Source organism: Vigna angularis, chromosome 1, assembly GCF_016808095.1.
Source record: "Vigna angularis cultivar LongXiaoDou No.4 chromosome 1, ASM1680809v1, whole genome shotgun sequence".
NCBI classification, from domain to species: Eukaryota; Viridiplantae; Streptophyta; class Magnoliopsida; order Fabales; family Fabaceae; genus Vigna; species Vigna angularis.
In genome coordinates this window covers 38,710,927-38,732,288 of record NC_068970.1, presented here as the reverse complement: position 1 = coordinate 38,732,288, position 21,362 = coordinate 38,710,927, and the positions used below count along the sequence as shown (strand labels likewise).

Genomic DNA, 21,362 nt, shown 5'->3' with positions numbered 1-21,362 from the left:
AGGGAGAAGCCGCAAGTACCGCTCAGCGCCATTTACTGTTGAGCGGCACTTTGAAGACCCGCAGACACCGCTGAGGGGCAAAACTACAACTGAGGGGTAGAATAGCAGTCACGCGCTTACCGTTGAGCGACACTCTTATGGGCTTGTGCTTACTTTTCTGTAAGTTTTAGAATAATATATAAGGTTTTAGTTAACCTAGGTCAAGCATCTTTTGATGGCTTAAGCACAAAAACACACTTTTCACCCCTTGGGGGTAGATTTGGGGATGGTGATGACTCTCCTCTTCTCTTTCTCGGGTTTTTCTATCTCTTTCATTCTTTCATTCCATTGTTCATCTAGTTTTTCCATGACGATGGAGAACTAAACGTTTATTGTTGTTCGGGAATCAATGTAATCCTTTGAAACTCTCATGTATTGAATTTGTTCTTCAAGATCTTTTAAAGATACATGCTTTCTTTCATTATTTGTTAGGGTTTTTTCTCTTTGCTCTAAGCATGCATTGTTTAACTCATTCGATGTCATGATTATTGATTTTATCTATATGAACACATACGAGGAAATCTAGATCTGGGGGAATCTCTCCCAATAGTAGTATAAACCTAGACATAAGAGTATGATGGTTGGTTGCCTTTAAGCTTCTGTGCTTTATAATGCATGAGTAATTTCTAGGGAGACAAGACATTGTAAACTAGTGATTATGATTAGGCTTTCTTCGCCGAGACATCGGGTTTAAGGTAATTTAGAAAGTGGCATTAACATTAATGAAGAAAGATGAATTCATAAATACATGAGAGTAAATTAGGTGAAATCTAAACCCCAACAACAATATCATCAACTTCATTCAATCATTCTTGTGTTTAGCCTCAATTGATCAAATTGAATGCATGTTTATTTTATTGCATTTGCATTCAAAAACCCCAAAATATTTCTTTACAATCTTAATTAGTTGAGTAATCAAATAATTGTTTAGTGTCGTGAGTCTCTTGGGAAACGATACTTGGTCTTACCATTTTTTATTACTTGATACGATTCGGTTACACTTGCCGAGGGTTAAACACTGAGTCATAAAGGTTGTCTTTAAGGTCAATTTTAACTATAAAAATAACAGTTTTTCAACTGTTATCAGTGTACCATACATCCCTATGATCATCTCCGCAGTGGCTACTTGCCCTCTGTGAATAGACTGCAACCTGTCCTCCATCAAAGACATATACATGTCCCTCATCTGAAAAGGCTCTGCATCATGAGGCGATGCATGTGCTGGTGGTGGTCCTCTCCTTCTACAAGGATGGCGTGGTGGTATTGATAACAGTTGAAAAACTGTTATTTTTATACTTAATTTTGACATCAAAAACAACCTTTATGACTTAGAAACTAGCTTGGAATCATGATTTTGTTTGTTTTGGAAATAAGAGAGTTGGATGGGTTTTATGCTTGGTTTTCCTTGTTTTTGCAGGTTTTAAGATGAATTGAATGGAAGAAGTGAAGAAGCCAGAAGTTGGATTCAGAAAAGGAAGAAAAAGTGCATAAAAGAAGAGTCTCAAGTACCGCTCAACGCCACTTTTACTACTGAGCGGCACTCTGAAGTCCCGCAGTCACCCTTGAGGGGCAAAACTGCAGTTGAGCGTCAAATAGAAGAACCGCACTTACCGTTGAGCGGTAATTACTGTAGAGCACCATTTTAATGGCCTTGGGCCACTTTTCTGTAATTTTTAGAAGGCTATATAAGGTTTCGGCCGAATTAGGGTTAGTATCTTTGGGCAGAACGAAGAAAAGTCACACTTTCTTCACCCCTTGGAGGAGGATTTTGGATGCTTTAGCTCCGTTCTTCAAATTCTAGGGTTCTATCTTTCATTCTTTCAGTATTTTTGATCTAGTTTCACCATGATTATGGTGAACTAAACCTTCATTGTTGTTGGGGAATCAATGTAATCCTTTGAAACTCTCATGTATTGAATTGGTTCTTTAATCCATATGCTTTCTTTCATTAATTGTTAGGGTTTTTCTTCTATACTCTATGCATGCTTTGTTTAACTCATTCAATTACATGATCATTGATTTTATTTGTATGGACACATATAGATAAATCTAGACATGAAGAAATTCTCCCAATAGTAATATTGCGTAGACATAAGGATAGGAAGATTCGTTGCCTTTAAGCTTATGTGCGAATGTAATGCATGAATAATTGCTAAGGAGACAAGACATTGTAAACTAGTGATTAGGAGTAGGCTTTCTTCATCGAGACATCGAGTTTAAGGTAAATTAGAAAGTGGCATTAACATTAATGAAGAAGATGAATTCTTGAATACATGAGACTGGATAAGATGAATTGAAAACCCCAACAACATCATCATTCCATAATTTACATCAATCGCTTTTGCTTCATTTGATCCAATTGATCAATACATGCATTCATATTTAATTTTTAGTATTTGCATTTAAACCTACAAGAATTCGTTCACAAGTCTAATTTAATCAACAAATCACATAATTGTTTAGGCCGTGAGTCTTTTGGGAAACGATACTTGGTCTTACCATTTTATTATTACTTGATACGATTCGGTTACACTTGCCGAGGGTGATGAACAAATCTTAAATCCCAAAAATGGAGTCAAAGACTTGTTAACCCTCGGCAAGTGTAACCGAATCGTATCAAGTAATAACCTGGTAAGACCAAGTATTGTTTTTCCAAAGGACTCACGGCCTAGACAATTGTGTGGTTTATTGATTAGCTAAGACTTGCAAAACTGATTGATTAAGAGTTTAATGCAAATACTCAAAATTAAATATGTATGCATGTATTGATCAATGGACAAGAAGAAACAAAACACGTGATTTGAATTATATGGATGAATATGTTGTTGGGGTTTATCAATTTCATCCTATCCACTCTCTCGTATTTAGGAATTCATCAATCTTTTCATTAACGTTAATGTCACTTTCTAAATTGCTAAAAACTCGATGTCTCGGCGAAGAAAGCCTAATCATAATCACTAGTTTACAATGTCTTGTCTCCTTAGCAATTAATCATGCATTATAATGAACAGAATCTTAAAGGCAACCAACCATCATACTCTTATGTCTAGGTTGGTAATATATTGTTGGGAGAGATTCCCCAGATCTAAAATTTCCCCGTATGTGTCCATATCGACAAAACCAATGATCATGACATCGAATGAGTTAAACAATGCATGCTTTGAGCAACGAGGAAAAACCCTAACTATTAATGAAAGAAAGCATGTATCATAAAGATGATTTTGAAGAACAAATTCTATACAAGAGAGTTTCTAAGGAGTTACATTGATTCCCCAACAACAAAATAAGTTTAGTTCACCATATTCATGGTGAAACTAGATGAAATACAATGAAAGAATGAAAGATAGAACCCTAGAAAGTTGAGAAGGAAGCCTTAGCATCCAAAATCCTCCTCCAAGGGGTGAAAGAGTATGTTTCTGCTTCGTTCCAGCCAAAGATACAAACCCTAGGATGTCCTAAAGCTTATATACTATTCTAAAAAATACAGAAAATTAGGCCCAAGCCAATAAAAGTGCCGCTCAACGGTAGTAGCGCGTTTCACTTCTTCCCCTCGGCGCCAGTTTTCCCCTCAGCGGTGCCAACGGGTATTGAAAAGTGCCGCTCAGCGGTAGTTGGCGTTGAGCGGTACTTGTTGATTCTCTTCTTTTGCACTTTTTTTGTCATTTTCTATCTCAATCTCTTTCCCTTTTCACTTCTTTCATCAATTTCATCTTAAAGTCAATAATTCAACAAAATCATGAGTTCAAGCTAATTTCTAAGTCATAAAGGTTGTAATTAAAGTCAATTTTAAGTATAAAAATAACAGTTTTTCAACTGTTATCACAACCCCAAACTTAGAACTTTGCTTGTCCTCAAGCAAATAAGATGTAACTCAATCTTCTACCAGTCCATTCAATGGTTCACCACATTCAAAACTCCTTCTTTCAAGATAAGTAAATACTCAATTTAGCTCATCACCAAGACTTCAATCATGATGTGCACATGACTTTAGTGTTCACTCAAACACATCATATCCAATAAATGCTATTATCATGAATGATCAATCAACTAAGCAAAGATGTTCTTATGTGTTCATGGAATCTATCCTCACTAGATAAAGTGTTTCACTCAACACACAAGTCTATAGGAGATATTCACTCATTCACTCTACTATTGCAATGTCACATGAATCAACTTTGTCTTTCATTTAACCATAATCAAAAACACTTACAAGCACACATCATCACAAGGACTTTTCAATGGCTTATAATGTGGCTGGGCTAACAATAACAATTGGTTTTTCTGGATCACAAAACCCTTGAGTTAAGAGAATCATCTAAACACAACCATTCTTGATTATTCCGAACTTTCTTTTGCATTGAGCTTTTCTTTTCTTTTTTTTTTCTTTCCTTTTTCTTTTTCTTTTCACATGCTTGACTTTTAGCTCAATGCTTTTTATTTTCCTTTTCTATTTTCCAACAACCCCGAACTTGAACATTTATCAATACCACAGAATATTTTCATCTTAACTCAAGGTAAAGCTTTTCAAAAAGGGTTTTCAAATCATGTTCAAGGCTAAGGGTTCAAAGAATAGAACATATAGTGCTATCTTTTAGTGGGCTAAATTCATGCATTTGGCTAACAAAAGGGTTACCAACAAATGGCCTTGATCATATGATGCAAACAAGCAAGTGATTCAATCATAGAAAACCTGGGCAAAGTCATTCATGCTTTCACAGTAATAGTATTCAACAATAACAACTCTGGAGCTCAAAACTAGAGCTGTCAAAACGGGTACCCAACCCGACCCACCACGGGTTGGCCACTTAGTGAGCCAACCCAACCCGGCTCATTTATTAGCGAGCCGAAAAAATTCGAACCCGACCCGACCCACTACGGGTTGGTGGGTTAAACGGGTTGGCTCATTGGCTCACTTAATTAACTTCTTTTTCACTCTCTTCTTCCGAGATTCTTATAACATGTTACTTTGATCGACCAAATTGAAATAGTAATAATTGGATCAATTAATATAAAAGAAAATGAAACAAAAGAAATATATTGTTATATATATTTTAAGCTATCAAGCATAAAATTTTGCCAATTTAGTTTAATGAGACATACGTAATTACATATAGCCGTTAACAAAAATATATAGCACAAGATAAAACTGTCATGCTTGTAGATAGGTCTAAAAACAAGATAAAACAAATGATATATTCTTGAATTATCCAATCTATAATATTATCCATCTATTAAATTGAAGTCCTGAATGAATAAATCCATAGGATTATGCTCTCGTGAAGCATCTTCTTCTTTATCTCCATCTACAATACAATAAAAAATAGTGTTACCTATAATATTGAAACACAAAGTAATAAATAATTAAAGACATATGAGAATAACAATAATGTTACCTGTTAGTTCAAAACCATGCAACCAGTTTTGAGTTAAAATAAGTGCCTCAACATTCTCTGGAAGAATGGATGAACGATATTTGGTTAGCACACGAGAACCAAGACTAAAGGCAGACTCACTAGCAACTGCAGTGATTGGAATGCTAAGAATATCACAAGCCATCTTAGATAAGTTTGGATAACGATCTTGACGATCCCTCCAATAACTTAATACATCCAACTTATCAAAAAACTTTGGATCAAGATTCCCTTCATCTAAATAAAGATCTAATTCAGACCTTTTAGTGTCATTAACATGTTGGCTCAAATAATCAACATATTCCTAAGACATCATGAAACAAAGTTAATATGTCATTAGTCACAAGTAATAAATAAAATATACATAATAAAATAAAGCAAATATAAGAATTAAAGACTTACATCAAATGCATCCATCACTGGCTCATCATTAGTAAAAGAAGGTTGTTGTGTTGGAGGAGCAACTTGAGAACTTGAAGTATTTGACTCATTTGAATTTAATTTGACATATTCTTCAACCAACTTATACATGTTATCCTTTAAAACATTAATTTTTTCTTCATAAGTAGAAGGATTAATCTTTCTATAACAAAATCGAATGGCTTCAAACTTCATCCGTGGATCAAGAATAGCCCCAATAGCAAGAATGTCATAATATTGATCCCAATACTTATTAAACTTGTTCATCATGGTCAATGACATATCTTTAATCGTCATATCATCACTTTTTACATTTTCTCGTAACAAACATTCAATTTTCCAAACTTGCATGAAGTAACGTTTAGAAGTTGGATAAGAAGAACCTGAAATCAAATTAGTCATTACATAAAACAACTTCAAGAACTTGATGACAAATTTATGAACACCGAAAACGGCGCCACAAACTTGTTTAACAATCGGCAAGTGTGACCGAATCGTATCAAGTAATAAAACTAGGTAAGACCAAGTATCGTTTTCCCAAAGGACTCACGGCCTAGTTAGTTATCTGATTCGTTGATTATTTAAGACTTGTGAACGATTGATTGTAGGTTTTTAATGCAAAAGACAGTAATTAAATATGTACGCATGAATGTGATCAATGGCAAAAAGAGTAAAACAAACACGGAATGAATTATATGGATGAGTATGTTGTTGGGGTTATCAATTTCATCTTATCCACTCTCATATACTTTAAGAATTCATCAATCTTTTCATCATTTTTAATGCCACTCTCTAAATTACCTTGTCAAGAAGGCCTATCCTTAATTACGAGTTCATACAATTCCTAGCATTCCTAGTAATTAGTTCTGAAGTGCAGGAGCTTAAAGGCAACCAATATGCTATTGGGAGAAATTCCCCGGATCTAGACTTCCCTGTATGTTCCCATATCGACAAAATCAATGATCATGGCAATGAATGAGTTAAACAAAGCAAGCATTAAGCAAAGAGGAAAAACCCTAACTAATGATGAAAGAAAGCATGTATCTTAAAATAAGATGTTAAAACAAATTCCATATATGAGAGTTTCACAAGACTACATTGATTCCCCAACAACAATACAAGGTTTAGTTCACCATATTCATGGTGAAACTAGATGAACAATAATGAAAGAATGGAAGATAAAACCCTAGAAAGGTGAAAAGGGAGCCTGAGCATCCAAGATCTTCCTTCAAAGGGGTGGAAAAGAGAGTGTTTGTTTCGTCCCAACCAAAGATACAAACCCTAGGAACACCTAAAGCTTATATATTGTTCGTAATAATATAGAAAATTAGGCCCAAGCCCAAAATAGTGCCGCTCAGCGGTAAGTTGATGACAAATTTATGAACACCGAAAAACGGCGCCACAAACTTGTTTTACCCTCGACAAGTGTGACCGAATCGTATCAAGTAATAAACTCGCTAAGACCAAGTATCGTTGTCCCAAAGGACTCACGGCCTAGTTAGTTATTTGATTCGTTGATTATTTAGGACTTGTGAACAATTGATTATAGGTTTAAAATGCAAAAGACAGTAATTAAACATGTGTGCATGAATGTGATCAATGGCAAAAAGAGTAAAACAAACACGTAACGAATGATATGGATGAGTATGTTGTTGGGGTTATCAATTTCATCTTATCCACTCTCATATACTTTAGGAATTCAACATTCTTTTCATCAATGTTAATGCCACTCTCTAAATTACCTTGTCAAGAAGGCCTATCCTTAATTACGAGTTCATACAATTCCTAGCATTCCTAATAATTAATTCCGAAGTGCAGGAGCTTAATGGGAACCAATATACTATTGGGAGAAATTCCCCGGATCTAGACTTCCCCGTACGTTCCCATATCGACAAAATCAATGATCATGACAATGAATGAGTTAAACACTGCATGCTTTGAGCAAAGAGGAAAAACCCTAACAATTAATCAAAGAAAGCATGTATCTCAAATAAGATTTTTAAACACAAATTCCATATATGAGAGTTTCACAAGATTACATTGATCCCCCAACAACAATACAAGGTTTAGTTCACCATATTCATGGTGAATCTAGATGAACAATGATGAAAGAATGAAAGATAAAACCCTAGAAAGGTAGAGAGGTAGCCTGAGCATCCAAAATCTTCCTTCAATGGGGTGGAAAAGAGAGTGTTTGCTTCGTCCCAGCCAAAGATACAAACCATAGGAAAACCTAAAGCTTATATACTATTCGTAAAAATACAGAAAATTAGGCCCAAGCCCAAAATAGTGCGCTCAGCAGTAAACTACCGCTCAGCGGTAAGTGCGCGAGCTCGATTCTTCCCCTTAGCGGCCATTTCACCCCTCAGCGGAGCTAACGTGGGTTTCTGAGTGCCGCTCAGCGGTAAACTACCGCTGAGCGGTGGTTGCGGCTTCTCCTTTTGCACTTTTTGATGTGTTTTCTGATTCCCTTTTTGTTCTTCTTCACTTCTTTCACCAAATTCACCTTAAAACCTGCATAAAACATTGAAATCAAGCATAAACCTGTCCAACTCTCTTATTTCTGAAAATATAACCAAAAACATGATTTCAAGCTAGTTTCTAAGTGTTAAAGGTTGCTTTTAGTATCAAATTTAAGCATGAAAATAACAGTTTTTCAACTGTTATCACAACCCCAAACTTAGAACTTTGCTTGTCCTCAAGCAAACAAAATGTAACTCAATCTTCTACCAATTTGTACAATGGTTCACTCATTCAAAAATCCTCTTTTCAAGATAAGTAAAAACTTCAATCAAACTCATGACAAAGATTTCAATCAAGATGTGCACATGCTTTGGGTGTTCACAAAATCACTTAATATCCAACAAATGCTATTTTTCATGAATGATAAATCAACTAAGCATGGATGTTCATGTGTATCTCCTCACTAGGTAAAGTGTTTCACTCAAACACAAGTGTATAAGAGGTAATCACTCTTTCACTCTACTACCACAATGTCACAAGAATTGACTTTGCCTTTCATTTAACCACAATCAAATAAATTCACAAGCGTGCATTATCACAAGGACTTTCAATGGCTTATAATGTGGTTGGGCTAACAAGAAAATTGGTTTTTCTAGATCACAAAACCCTTGAGTTAAGAGAATCATATAAACACAATCATTCTTACTTTCCCAACTTTCCTTTGCATTGAGCTTTGTTTTTTCTTTTCCTTTCTTTCTCTTTTTTTTCTTTTGCTTTTCACATATTTACTTCTTAGCTCTTAGCTCAATGCTTTCAATTTCCCTTTCTATTTTCCAACAACCCCAAACTTGAACATTTGTCAATACCACATAATATTTTCTACTTAACTCAAGGTAAAGCTTTTCAATAAGGGTTTTCAAATCATGTTCAAGGCTAAGGGTTCAAAGGATATAACACAAAGTGTTCTCTTTTAGTGGCTAATTTCATGAAATTTGGCTAATATAAGGGTTTCCAACAAACGGCCTTGATCATTTTATGCAAACAAGCAATTGATTCAATCATAGAAAACCTGGGCAAAGTTATTTATGCTTCCAAAGTAATAGCACTCAATCACAACAACTCTGGAGCTCAAAACCTCACATATAAGCTCATTCACATTTGACATACACATCCTGCTTAATATCACAATCACAATCACAATAACTTGCATTTGTTCACAAAGCTTGTGAACCACCTGTATAAGCATGTAAAGTGCACATCTCAACATCAATCCATATCAAAGCATCATCAAGCATTACTTATCAAACATTCACAATCATAAGCAAATCATCATAACAGATAAAGTTTCCAATTGAGTACATCAAACCCTATTCTAAAACACAAAAAAAAAATAAGTTCAGAAAACCAAACAAAAACATAAGTCCTGCTTCAGTTATGATAGCATTCATCAGTAAATGTTATCTCAGCTCCTTCTCAATCTGAGTTGTCATCTGTATCTTCCTCTTCTTCCTTATCTTCAGCATCTTCAAATGCCTCATCCTCATCATCATCAGCATCTTCTTCTTTCATCTCCATAGCTGAGGCTTCAGCTGCTTCAGCTTTAGCTCCTTGTACCTGCTCTTCGGGCCAGGCTACCACATTATGAAATTCCTCCATAGTCCACCTGTGTGCTGGAGGTGTATCATACATTCCAACAATCATCTCAACAGTGGCCACCTGCCCTCTGTGGATAGACTGTAGTTGTGCACCTATAAGAGACATGTACATGTCCCTCATCTAGAAAGGTTCTGCTTCATGTGTCTCAGCAGATGCTTGACTTTGTTCTTGCCCTCTTTCTCTACGAGTACAGCGTGGTGGAACTGGTTGAGCCGCCTCCTCACCTCCGCAGTATTGTCTGTAATAGACCTCATCAATTGCTTTCCTTGGCCTTTGAAATGGTGGAGCAGAAGTATCCACCCCAGCTATCTTGCAGAGATGCGTAATCAAAGAAGGATGCCCTAAGGGTGCTTTGCTGTTTGTTGTGTTGGCACACATCCTTATCTCATCAGCTATCACCTGTCCAATATTGACATTCAAGTTCCTGATTGCACAGTAAATGAGAAGTGCCCTGCTAAGAGTAATGTCTGACACATGAGAACATGGCTGAATATTGGCATGAGAAAATGCCATCCAATACTTTGCAAGAGGAGTTAAATCAGTTCTCCTAATGTTAACCACAGAGCTAGTTCTATTCCTTTGAAAGTGTCCTCCAGGTACACATAAAACTCTCTCCACATCATCAAAGTCAGTGCCTTCTTCCATACAGAGAGCAAACTGGCACTGCTCACCAGCCCACACAGTGTCCAGAAAGTTGTTGATGGAATCAGGATCATACCTAATAGCATGGCCTCTGACATAGCCTACATAATTCTCAGCTGGGTAATCACCAATCTTTCTTGCATTAGTGTAGAATTCTTTCACCACAGCTATATTGGCAGTTGTAGGATATGTGGCTAGCTTCCCCCAATCATTCCCTAACAATTGCTCTCCAAATTGAGGAGCAAAGTTAGGTATCATTCCAACCTTTCTCTCCATAAGTAATCTCCTATCTTGGACCACCTTGAAGTGCTTCTCATGTTTGCGAGATAGGAACCTACTAGAATGGGGTTGTTCTGGTTCCTTTTCTTTTCTTTTGGATGCCATGGTCTTCATCCTTTTGCCTGAAGAGGATGTCATTCCTACATCAAACACACACACAAAACCACAAACATGTTGTTAAGCATGAGTAAAACACATCCAACACCATTATTTCAAAGTTAAACCACCGCTGAGGGTCAAAATCACCCCTCAGCGCCACCAGTGCAACAATCCAGAACGCAACTCAGCAAAAACCACATGTCTGTCAGAGTGCCGCTCAGCGGTAAACTGCCGCTCAACGGTACCTCTGCAGAATTTTTAAAAATTCGTTTTTACCCTATCCTAACTCCACCCACATGCAATTTTCAGTTTCCAGATCAAAATCATTCAGTTCAATCGGTTCAAACATCCATTAAATCATCAAATCATGCATAAAAATTAAAACCCCTAAAGATTCATGCTTCAACAATCCAATTCAAACTCAAAAACCCTAGAATGAAAAATGCTTGACTTACTTGGGTGGAGATGCTAGATGAATGGAGACTGCTTTCAAGCTATGATGCTCTCTTCCAACCCCAAACTTAGATGGAAAACTAGTGAGAAAGTGAGTGAAAGAGAGATTTTCTCAAGAGGGATGAGGGAAAAATTGTATAGATTCTTTGAAAGAGTGTTTGTGCAAAGCAAAGTGTGCAAAGAAAAGCCAAGACGCAACTTAGGGTATAAAAATACCCTAATGGGCTCGGGTTCCGCTAAGGGGTAACCCAAGCCCGTTCTGCGATACTACCGCTCAGCTGTAGTTTACCGCTCAGTGAAACTTTCGGGAAGTGTTCTTCTTCTTCCTGGCTTGACCTAGATGCGTCCTAGACCTACCCCTCACTGACTCCCTGCAATAAAATTCTCAAATCACTCATGCACAACCCTATTATGCAACTAAAACAAGATCAAAACAAACAATACAGAAAAATAAATCAATTGGGTTGCCTCCCAGGTAGCGCTTGTTTAAGGTCACGAGCCTGACCCAAAATCCACCAACACCCATCAGTAGGTGCAAAACTTTCTTATCAACACCCATCAGTAGGTGTACACAAACATAGTATCCTTCAGTAGATACTTTTCCGCCTAACATCCATCAGTAGATGTAAACCCTGTAACAAACTTATAACCAAAACACAAAATAACCAAAAGTTCAAAATTACATCACCAAACCAAAAATTAAAAGTTCTTAAATCACTGGGTTGCCTCCCAGCAAGCGCTCTTTTAACGTCATTAGCATGACCCAATAAAGTTCAAGTTCCTTCTTCAAGATTAATATCCGTATCCCACTAACTCCTCAACTGCTTCCGGTGTACTGTTTTAGCTCTTCTAGAATATGGAGACTCTATCGCTATCATCCCCTTTTCTTTATAGCCTTTCACAACCCACAACTTGTTTTTGAATCTCACATGTGTACCAAGTTTGAGTTGTCTTTTGATCCTATCATCAGGAACTTTTCTTCCTCTGCCTATCTTCTCTTTTTCATGTACCTGAAACAACAAACAATGTTTACCTTTAACCTTGAGCTTTTCATCTTTGGGGCTAGTCATGAGTACATCTTGAAATGCAGCTTTATGACTAACTTCTTCCTCTTGAATCTGTCTCTCCTCTTTGAAAACATCTACAATAACCCTTTCTTCTCGGTATTGGAATGCTACTATACCTTCGTTCACATCAATGATAGCTTTGGCCATTTTCATAAACGGTCTTCCGAGAATAATGGGTATCTTTTCGGTCTCCATCTCTATCACCACAAAATCTGCCAAGAACTGTAGTTTGCCTACACAAACTATAATGTCCTCTGCTATTCCATAAGGTTTCTTCGAAGATCCATCTGCCATTACCAGGTTAACCTTTATAGGTTTCACATCCACATCACCAATCTGTTCCAGTAAAGAATAAGGTATCAAGTTGACACTTGATCCTAAATCAAGTGAAGCTTTTCTGACTCTTTTCTTCCCTATTGTGCATGGAATGGAAAATCCTCCTGGATCCTCGGCTTTTGGAGGGAATGACTCCTTTTTGACAGTTTTATACTTCTTTGTATCATCATCTCTACGTCTTTTCTTTGTAGAGATTTCTTCCTCAGGTTTAGTATAAACTACAATTTGCTGTAATATCTCCTTCCAAGGTGCGTCATTGTCCACCATATTGAATAATTCAGTAAAATCAAATTGTTTCTCATGATTTATTGGAAAAGGAAGCATATCATTATTCTTTATCTCTTTTCTCTCTTCTTTTTCTTTCTCTCCTTTCTCCTTCTTCTTTTCGTCTAACTCAACTATTTCATCATTTGTGCTCTCCACCACTCTACATTCTTCCCTGGGGTTAACCTCAGTATTAGCCCCAAAATTTCTATTAGGCCTTTCTTCCACTTGCTTTGTAATCTGACCCATTTGAATCTCCAAATTCTTAATAGCAGCATCAATACTCTTTTGAGAAGATTCAGTTTTCTGTATAAATTGATTAAGAGTTTCTTCCATCTTTATGAACCTTTCATTTTTAGGACACGCCAATGCATCTACCCATTTACTCACATAATCTACCGCCTCCAAAATGTATTCATTGTTGAAAGATGGTGGAAATGGTCCTACAAAATCAATGCCTCAACAATCAAAGATTTCAACTTCTAGAATGCCCTGTAATGGCATTTCATGACATCTTGAAATATTTCCAGTTCTTTGACACCTGTCACAATTCCTGGCATGATTATGAGCATCTTTAAATAAAGTAGGCCAATAAAAACCTGATTGGAGAACTTTTGTTGTTGTTCTTTCTCCATTGAAATGTCCTCCATAAGGTGAATCATGACAATGTCAGAGAATTCCTTCAGCTTCTTCATTGGTAACACATCACCTCAAGAGATTATCTGCTCCTATTTTAAATAAGTAAGGGTCATCCCAGATAAACTGCTTGGCATCATGCATAAATTTCTTTCTTTGTTGCCAATTAAGATCTTCTAGAATTACCCCTACAGCTTTAAAATTTGCTAAATCAGCAAACCACGGCCTCTTTTGAATATACATGAGTGTTTCATCCGAAAAAGATTCCCAAATTCTTGTTTCTTTGCTAGTAACCTCAGTATTAACTAGCCGGGATAAGTGATCAGCAATCAAATTTTCACTCCCCTTTTTATCACGGATTTCTACATCAAACTCTTGTAGTAGTAACACCCATCTAATCAGACGTGGTTTAGAATCTGGCTTTGTCAATAAATATTTTATAGCTGAATGATCTGTGTAGATAATCACCTTAGACCCTATGAGATAAGATTTGAATTTCTCTAAAGCATAAATTATGGCTAGAAACTCTGTTACCAATAAGGAGTATTTCCGCTTCTATGGCTTTCAATTTCCAAACACTTTTGCTGAGCAGGGGTTAACGCATCTGTTAGAACAAAAAGGATGCATTTATCTTGATCTTATAAGAGTCTTCTACTTCAACTTGCGCTATCGAGATGGGATAATATCTACTAAGGTCAAGGGAGTACGCATCATTTTAGATGATGACAAATTTATGAACACCGAAATACGGCGCCACAAACTTGCTTTACAATCGGCAAGTGTGACCAAATCGTTTCAAGTAATAAACTCGGTAAGACCAAGTATCGTTCTCCCAAAGGACTCACGGCCTAGTTTAGTTATGTGATTCGTTGATTATTTAAGACTTAAGAACGAAATAAGTGGAGTTTAATATGCAAAACAGAAAATAAACATGTATGCATGAATTTGATCAATGGCTAAAACAAAATACAAACACTTCAATGGAATATATGGATGAGTATGTTGTTGGGGTTATCAATTTCATCTTATCCACTCTCATATACTTTAGGAATTCAACATTCTTTTCATCATTGTTAATACCACTCTCTAAATTACCTTGCAAGAAGGCCTATCCCTAATTACGAGTTCATACGATTCCTAGCATTCCTAACAATTAGTTCTTTTAGTGCAGGAGCTTAACGGCAACCAATATATTATTGGGAGAAATTCCCCAGATCTAGACTTCCCCGTACGTTCCCGTATCGACAAAATCAATAATCATGCATTGAATGAGTTAAACAAAGCAAGCATTGAGCAAAGAGGAAAAACCCTAACTAATGATGAAAGAAAGCATAGGTCTTAAATATAAGATGTAAAAACAAATTCCATATATGAGAGTTTCACAAGACTACATTGATTCCCCAACAACAATACAAGGTTTAGTTCACCATATTCATGGTGAAACTAGATGAATAATAATGAAAGAATGAAAGATAAAACCCTAGAAAGGTGAAGAGGTAGCCTGAGCATCCAAGATCCTCCTTCAAAGGGGTGGAAGAGAGAGTGTTAGCTTCGTTTCTGCTAAAGATACAAACCCTAGGACGTCCTAAAGCTTATATACTATTCTAAAATTACAGAAAATTTAGGCCCAAGCCCATAAGTGTGCCGCTCAGCGGTAAGTGCGTGAGTTGGTTTCTTCCCCTCAGCGGCCATTTTGCCCCTCAGCGGATCCCCCGTGAGCTCCTGAGTGTCGCTTAGCGGTAAACTGCCGCTGAGCGGCAGTTGCGGCTTCTCCTTTTGCACTTTTTGATGTCTTTTCTGATTCCATCTCTCTCCTTCTTCACTTCTTTCACCAAATTCACCTTAAAACCTACACAAAAACACTGAAATCAAGCATAAACCTGTCCAGCTCTCTTATTTCGGAAAATATGAACAAAAGCATGATTTCAAGCTAGTTTCTAAGGGTTAAAGGTTGCTTTTAGTATCAATTTCAAGCATAAAAATAACAGTTTTTCAACTGTTATCAACAGGGGTTAACGCATCTGCTAGAACAAAAAGGATGCATTTATCCTGATCTTATAAGAGTCTTCTACTTCAACTTGCGCTATCGAGATGGGATAATATCTACTAAGGTCAAGGGAGTACGCATCATTTTAGATGATGACGTATGGACCAATGTTGCTCAACTTCCCATCTGGGATGATGCTGTCAAAGTCCATTTAGGACTTGAAGACTTCAATAGGATGATGACTTTTCAATCCTTCCTTCGTCATCCTGAACGGCAAACCAATAGAAGGCAATTACTGGTTGGAGGTTTTAAAGTTGAAGAAAGGATGATCCACTACTTGATTGTCTAGATTTTATGTCCTAGAGCAACCAACCATGCTCAATGCTCTGAGCAGGATTTACTTCTGTTGTATGGGATTCTAAATCACATACACATCGACTGGCCTGCTCTCATTGCTGACACAATGGTAAAAGCCAAGAAATCTCATTCATATCAATTTCCCTATGCTCTTCTTATTTCTAGGATTTTAGAATTCAAAGGTGTACCTGTTGAAGGAGAACTCGTTCAAACTATTGAAACTGTGGGATCAGAAATTGGAGATACTACCTTTCGTCAAATGGGATTCATTACTAGAGGCAGAGTCCTTATTCAAAAAGATGATGACCATCCTGATGTAGATGAAGATGATGACATGGACACTCATATGGCTGACCCAGTAAGTGCTGCTGCTCCGTCTGATGCTGGACCATCCAGCATACCCTCCTCTTCCTCAACTTCTATGGAAGAACATTTTGCAAGGTTATCTAAACAGTTAGAGGATATGAGTCTTGCACAAAAGACTCACTTTGAGGAGATTTATGAGTGGCAGCGATCTGTTGATGAGTACATGGTTGATCAATTTCTTGATCTTGATGTTCGCCTATCTAACATCGAGGGTCATCTTAATATCCCACCTCCTGAACATTCTCCTAGTCCTGAATTCTAGGTTTTAGGCCTCTAAGTTTGATTGTTATGTTATTTCCTTTATGGTATTTAGTTTCTTAATCTTTATGAATTTCATGTAATTCCTTTCTGTTCTTAATATAATGAGCTTTTATTTTGTGCATATATTCCATTTTTGAGGGGGAGCTCATATTAAGGGGGAGAAGAAATATAAGGGGGGATTAAAGAAAAAAATAGTTTTTAATTGTACAGGTACTGCTAACTCTGTGGTTGTCCATTAGTTTATATATGTTGCAGGTAAACCTGAGTTGCTTTTAAAAAGAGAGTTTTTGATCATCATCAAAAAGGGGGAGATTGTTACCAATAAGGAGTATTGGTAAAACCTGAAGATGTGTTTTGATGATGCTGCAACTTATAGATTTTGGATGTAGTAGGAAAATATTTAAAAAAAACAACTTGTAGATTTTGAATGTAGTAGGAAAATGTTAAACATTGTAATTTTTACTAGTATAATCGATTATGGTTAAGCAATAATCGATTATCACAAGTCATACTTGAATAATCGATTATCACTTCATATAATCGATTATCACTTTTTTGAAAACTTTGTAATAGACTTGAATAATTGATTATCACTTACAATAATCGATTATTCATGGCAGTTGGGAGCTGACCTTTGGCATTCAGTGTACTTGGCTATATAATTTGATTTGGAGAAATCAGAAGGTAACGTTTTTTGAACTGAGAAAGCTTAGAACACTATGTGTCAGAGGAACATTCTTAGAGAGCTTTTTGTTCATTGTTCCCTTGCTTGGTCTTGTGAAAGGAGAGGCTCGCGTATCGTGTGTCGATAGTCGGAGCAAACTCTCTTCAAGTTAGCAAGGTACTCTGCCTGGTCTTGTGAAAGGAGAAGCTTGCGAATCGTTGGTCGATTGCCGGAGCGGTTCTCTTCAAGTTGGTAGAGTGGTTCTTTTCGTTTTATTCCTGTTCATTTGATTGTAATCTGTTAAACCATTTTTAGTGGAACTGTTAATCACTATTTATAGTGATTAACGACTGGACGTAGATTCTGTTGAATCGAACCAGTATAAAAATATCTGTGTGATTTTTCTATTCCCTACACTCATATTATTTTACGTATATCAACTGTTTGATTAATTTTCTAAAAGAAAATTATTTTTACTAAAAGGACCAAATTAATTTTAATTGTGATTGAACACGCTTTCCGCTCTCTGAGTTTTAATTCCGCTGCGCTATACTCTTCGAAAAATACCCCCTCCGATACCAACAAACTCCTTCTCAGTGGTAGCATAATTTAAATGGTCATCATTAAACACTTTGTTAGCATAATAGATAGTATGAAATACCTTCTCTTTTCTCTGACCAAGGACAGCTCCTATTGCATAATCACTAGCATCACACATTAATTCAAAATTTTGATTCCAATCTGGGGCTATAATCACTAGGGCCGAAATCAATTAGCTTTTCAATGTATCAAAAGCTTTCAAACATTCATCACAAAAGGTATATCTTTACCCAACAAATTACTCAATGGTTTTGCAATTTTTGAGAAATCTTTAATAAATCTTCTATAGAATCCAGCATGGCCTAAGAGGCTTCTGATTCCCTTCACATTTGTTGGTGGAGGAAGTTTCTCAATAACCTCAACTTTAGCTTTGTCTACTTCAATCCCTTTAGCAGAAATCGTGTGCCCCAACACAATTCCTTTTGTTACCATAAAATGACATTTCTCCCGATTAAGTATTAAATTCGTCTGAACACATCTTTTGAGAACAGTATCCAGATTCATCAAACACTTATGAAAGGAGTCTCCAAAGATAGAGAAATCATCCATGAAAACTTCAATGCATTTTTCCACGAGATCTGAAAAATTGCCTGCATACACCTTTGAAATGTGGCTAGGGCATTACATAATCCAAATGGCATCTTTCCATAAGCAAAAACACCAAAGGACATGTAAATGCAATCTTTTCTTGATCTTTTGGGTCTACCACAATTTGATTGTAACCAGAATATCCATCCAGAAAACAATAAAAAGACTGACCTGCCAATCTCTCCAGCATTTGATCCATGAAAGGAAGAGGAAAATGATCCTTCCTGGTAGCTTTATTCAATTTTCTATAATCAATGCACATTCGCCATCCAGTAATAGTCCGAGTAGGAATAAGCTCATTCTTCTCATTATGGATTATTGTCATTCCACCTTTCTTTGGAACTACCTGTACTGGACTTACCCATTCACTGTCAGAGATTGGATAAATAATGCCAGCTTCCAAGAGATTTAATACTTCTTTTCTAACCATCTCCTTCATGACAGGATTTAATCTTCTTTGTGGTTGAGCACTCGGTTTATAATCATCTTCCATAAAGATCCTGTGCATGCAATAAGTTGGACTTATACCTTTAAGATCTGAAATTGACCACCCAATAGCTTCTTTGTTGGCTTTCAATATTTCTACCAACTTTTCTTCTTCTTCAGAAAGCAAAGAATTACTGATGATGACTGGCTTTATTCCATCTTTTTCTAGAAAAACATACTTTAAATGTGATGGTAGCCTTTTTAATTCTAACTTCTTTGCTTTAACTTCCTCTTTGGTATCAATTGTTTCAAACTTAGCATTTTCCACTAGAATCTCCTTCAATGTCTCCAAATCCGTCATACATTCATCAATCAATTTTTCATCTTCTTCATTTAAATCTTCACAAGCATCAATAAGAGTTTTCTCTAATGGAGAAGAATAACGTACCATCCTTTCTTACACCATGCAAACTTCATCAAATATATCAAATTGAAAACATGCTTTGTCATCTTTTGGATGTGTCATGGCTTTAAATACATCAAAATTTACTTCTTCATCTTGAACTCTCAATTTGAGCTTACCATTCTCCACATCAATTAAAACTCTGGCAGTCTTCATAAATGGTCTCCCAAGAATGAGAGGTACATCTCCATGATAAAAAAATCCACTAGAAAAACGAATTTGTCTACCTTGACCAGTACATCTTCAACTACTCCATAAGGATATTTAAGAGACCTTTCCACCAATTAAAGTGCCATTCTAGTGGGTTTGAGCTCTAAGCCCTCAATTCTTTTAAATACATAATGCGGCATCAAATTAATGCTAGCTCCCAAATCAATTAGACCTCTTCCAACTTCTAACTCTCCTATAGTGCATGGAATAGTGAAACTCCCTGGATCTTTAAACTTGGGGGGTAATTGTTGTATGATTGCACTACAATTACCTTTTACTTCAATGGTCTCCTTCGCAATATATTTTCTCTTCTTTGTAAGGAGTTCTTTCAAAAACTTTGCATAAGATGGCATCTGTTCCAATGTTTCTTAGAAAGGAATGGTAATCTCTAGTTTTTTAAACATTTCCATGAACCGCTCAAACTGTTTTTCTTTTTCCTTCCTTGAATAAATCTTTGGATAAGGAAGTATTTTTTCTAACTCTCTCTCTTTTTTGCCTAACTCTTCTTTTTCTTTTTCCTTTTTTCTCTCATCTTCCTCTTCTCTCTTTTTTTCTTTCTCAATCATATCTTTCCACTCAAGTGTTTCTTTTTCACTCTCATTTTCTCTCTCTTTTCCCTCTATTTTTCTCTCCTCTAACAGTTTATCACTTCTTGTTACAATGGTTTTACATTCTTCATTCAACGTGTTTTTTGCATTCTTTTCACAACCTTCTATCTTATTAATCATTCACCCAATATACATCTTCATACTGTTAAATGCATCTTCCACATTCTTACGATATGATACACTCATTTTCATGAATTTCTGGAAAGTGTCCTCCAATTTTGTGTTTTTCTCATATGGAATAGGTTGTGGTTGCCATTGTTGCTGCTGCTTTTGAACCATTGAAATATTATATATCTCTTGAGGTAGCAGAGAAAGCTTCTTTGTTACTTCTTCTAACTGTTGAATGATAATCTCATTTTGTGCAAATAAGGCGTCTTGAGTTTGCATTTGTAACTTTCCCATTTGTTGACTGGGAACTCTTGTTTCGCTGTATAAATCATTACCACTAGCAGCCATGTTCTCTATTAATTATGTTGCTTCCTCTGGAGTCTTACATTTAATATTACCTCCAACTGAGGCATCTAACATCAACTTGGTTTGTGAACCAAGACCTCCAAGGAAAAGTAGAACTACTACTGCTTCATCAAAACCGTGCATAGGAGTCTTTCTCAAAAAGCTTTTGTACCTGTCACATGATTGACCTAATGTCTCCTCCATGCCTTGTCTGAAAGAAGAGATCTCTTGCTTTCCTTTATTAACTTTAGATTGTGGGAAGTATTTGTTTAAAAACTTTGCAACCACCGCTTCCCATTCTGTAAAACTACCTTCTGGATAAGAATTCAACCATAATTTAGCAATGCCTCGCAATGAGAAAGGAAACAAGCTAAGCTTGATTGCTTAATCTGGCACTCCATTTATCTTCACGGTGTTACAGATTTCATTGAAGGTGGTGAGATGTTCATACGGGCTTTCATGTGATAGCCCATTAAACTGATTTCTTTTCACCAACTGTATCAATGATGGTTTCACCTCCATGTTTGTAGCATTGACCCTCGGCCTTGCTATACTGTTAAAATGTTGAGGGCCAACAAAAGTGGTATAATCTGCAAGAGTTCGTCTACCATTAT

General features: G+C 36.4%; 1 protein-coding gene across 1 annotated transcript; it reads right to left on the bottom strand.

Annotated features, from left to right (window-relative positions):
* Window positions 1-5,400: 5,400 nt before the first annotated feature.
* Window positions 5,401-20,751, bottom strand: LOC128194995 (zinc finger BED domain-containing protein DAYSLEEPER-like). Its single transcript, XM_052871712.1, has 3 exons — window positions 20,439-20,751; window positions 5,853-6,253; window positions 5,401-5,754 (listed from the first exon to the last, which is right to left on the bottom strand). Exons 1-3 carry the CDS (start codon window positions 20,749-20,751, stop codon window positions 5,401-5,403), a joined length of 1,068 nt encoding a protein of 355 aa, XP_052727672.1.
* Window positions 20,752-21,362: the final 611 nt, after the last annotated feature.

Coding starts and splice junctions, on each gene's coding strand:
- LOC128194995 (XM_052871712.1), bottom strand. CDS start 20,751: ATGGCTGCTAGTGGTAATGATTTATACAGCGAAACAAGAGTTCCCAGT. Junction 6,254..20,438: donor TGTGGAAGATGCATTTAACA/GTATGAAGATGT, acceptor ATTTGATTTCAG/GTTCTTCTTATCCAACTTCT. Junction 5,755..5,852: donor CAGTGATGGATGCATTTGAT/GTAAGTCTTTAA, acceptor ATGATGTCTTAG/GAATATGTTGATTATTTGAG.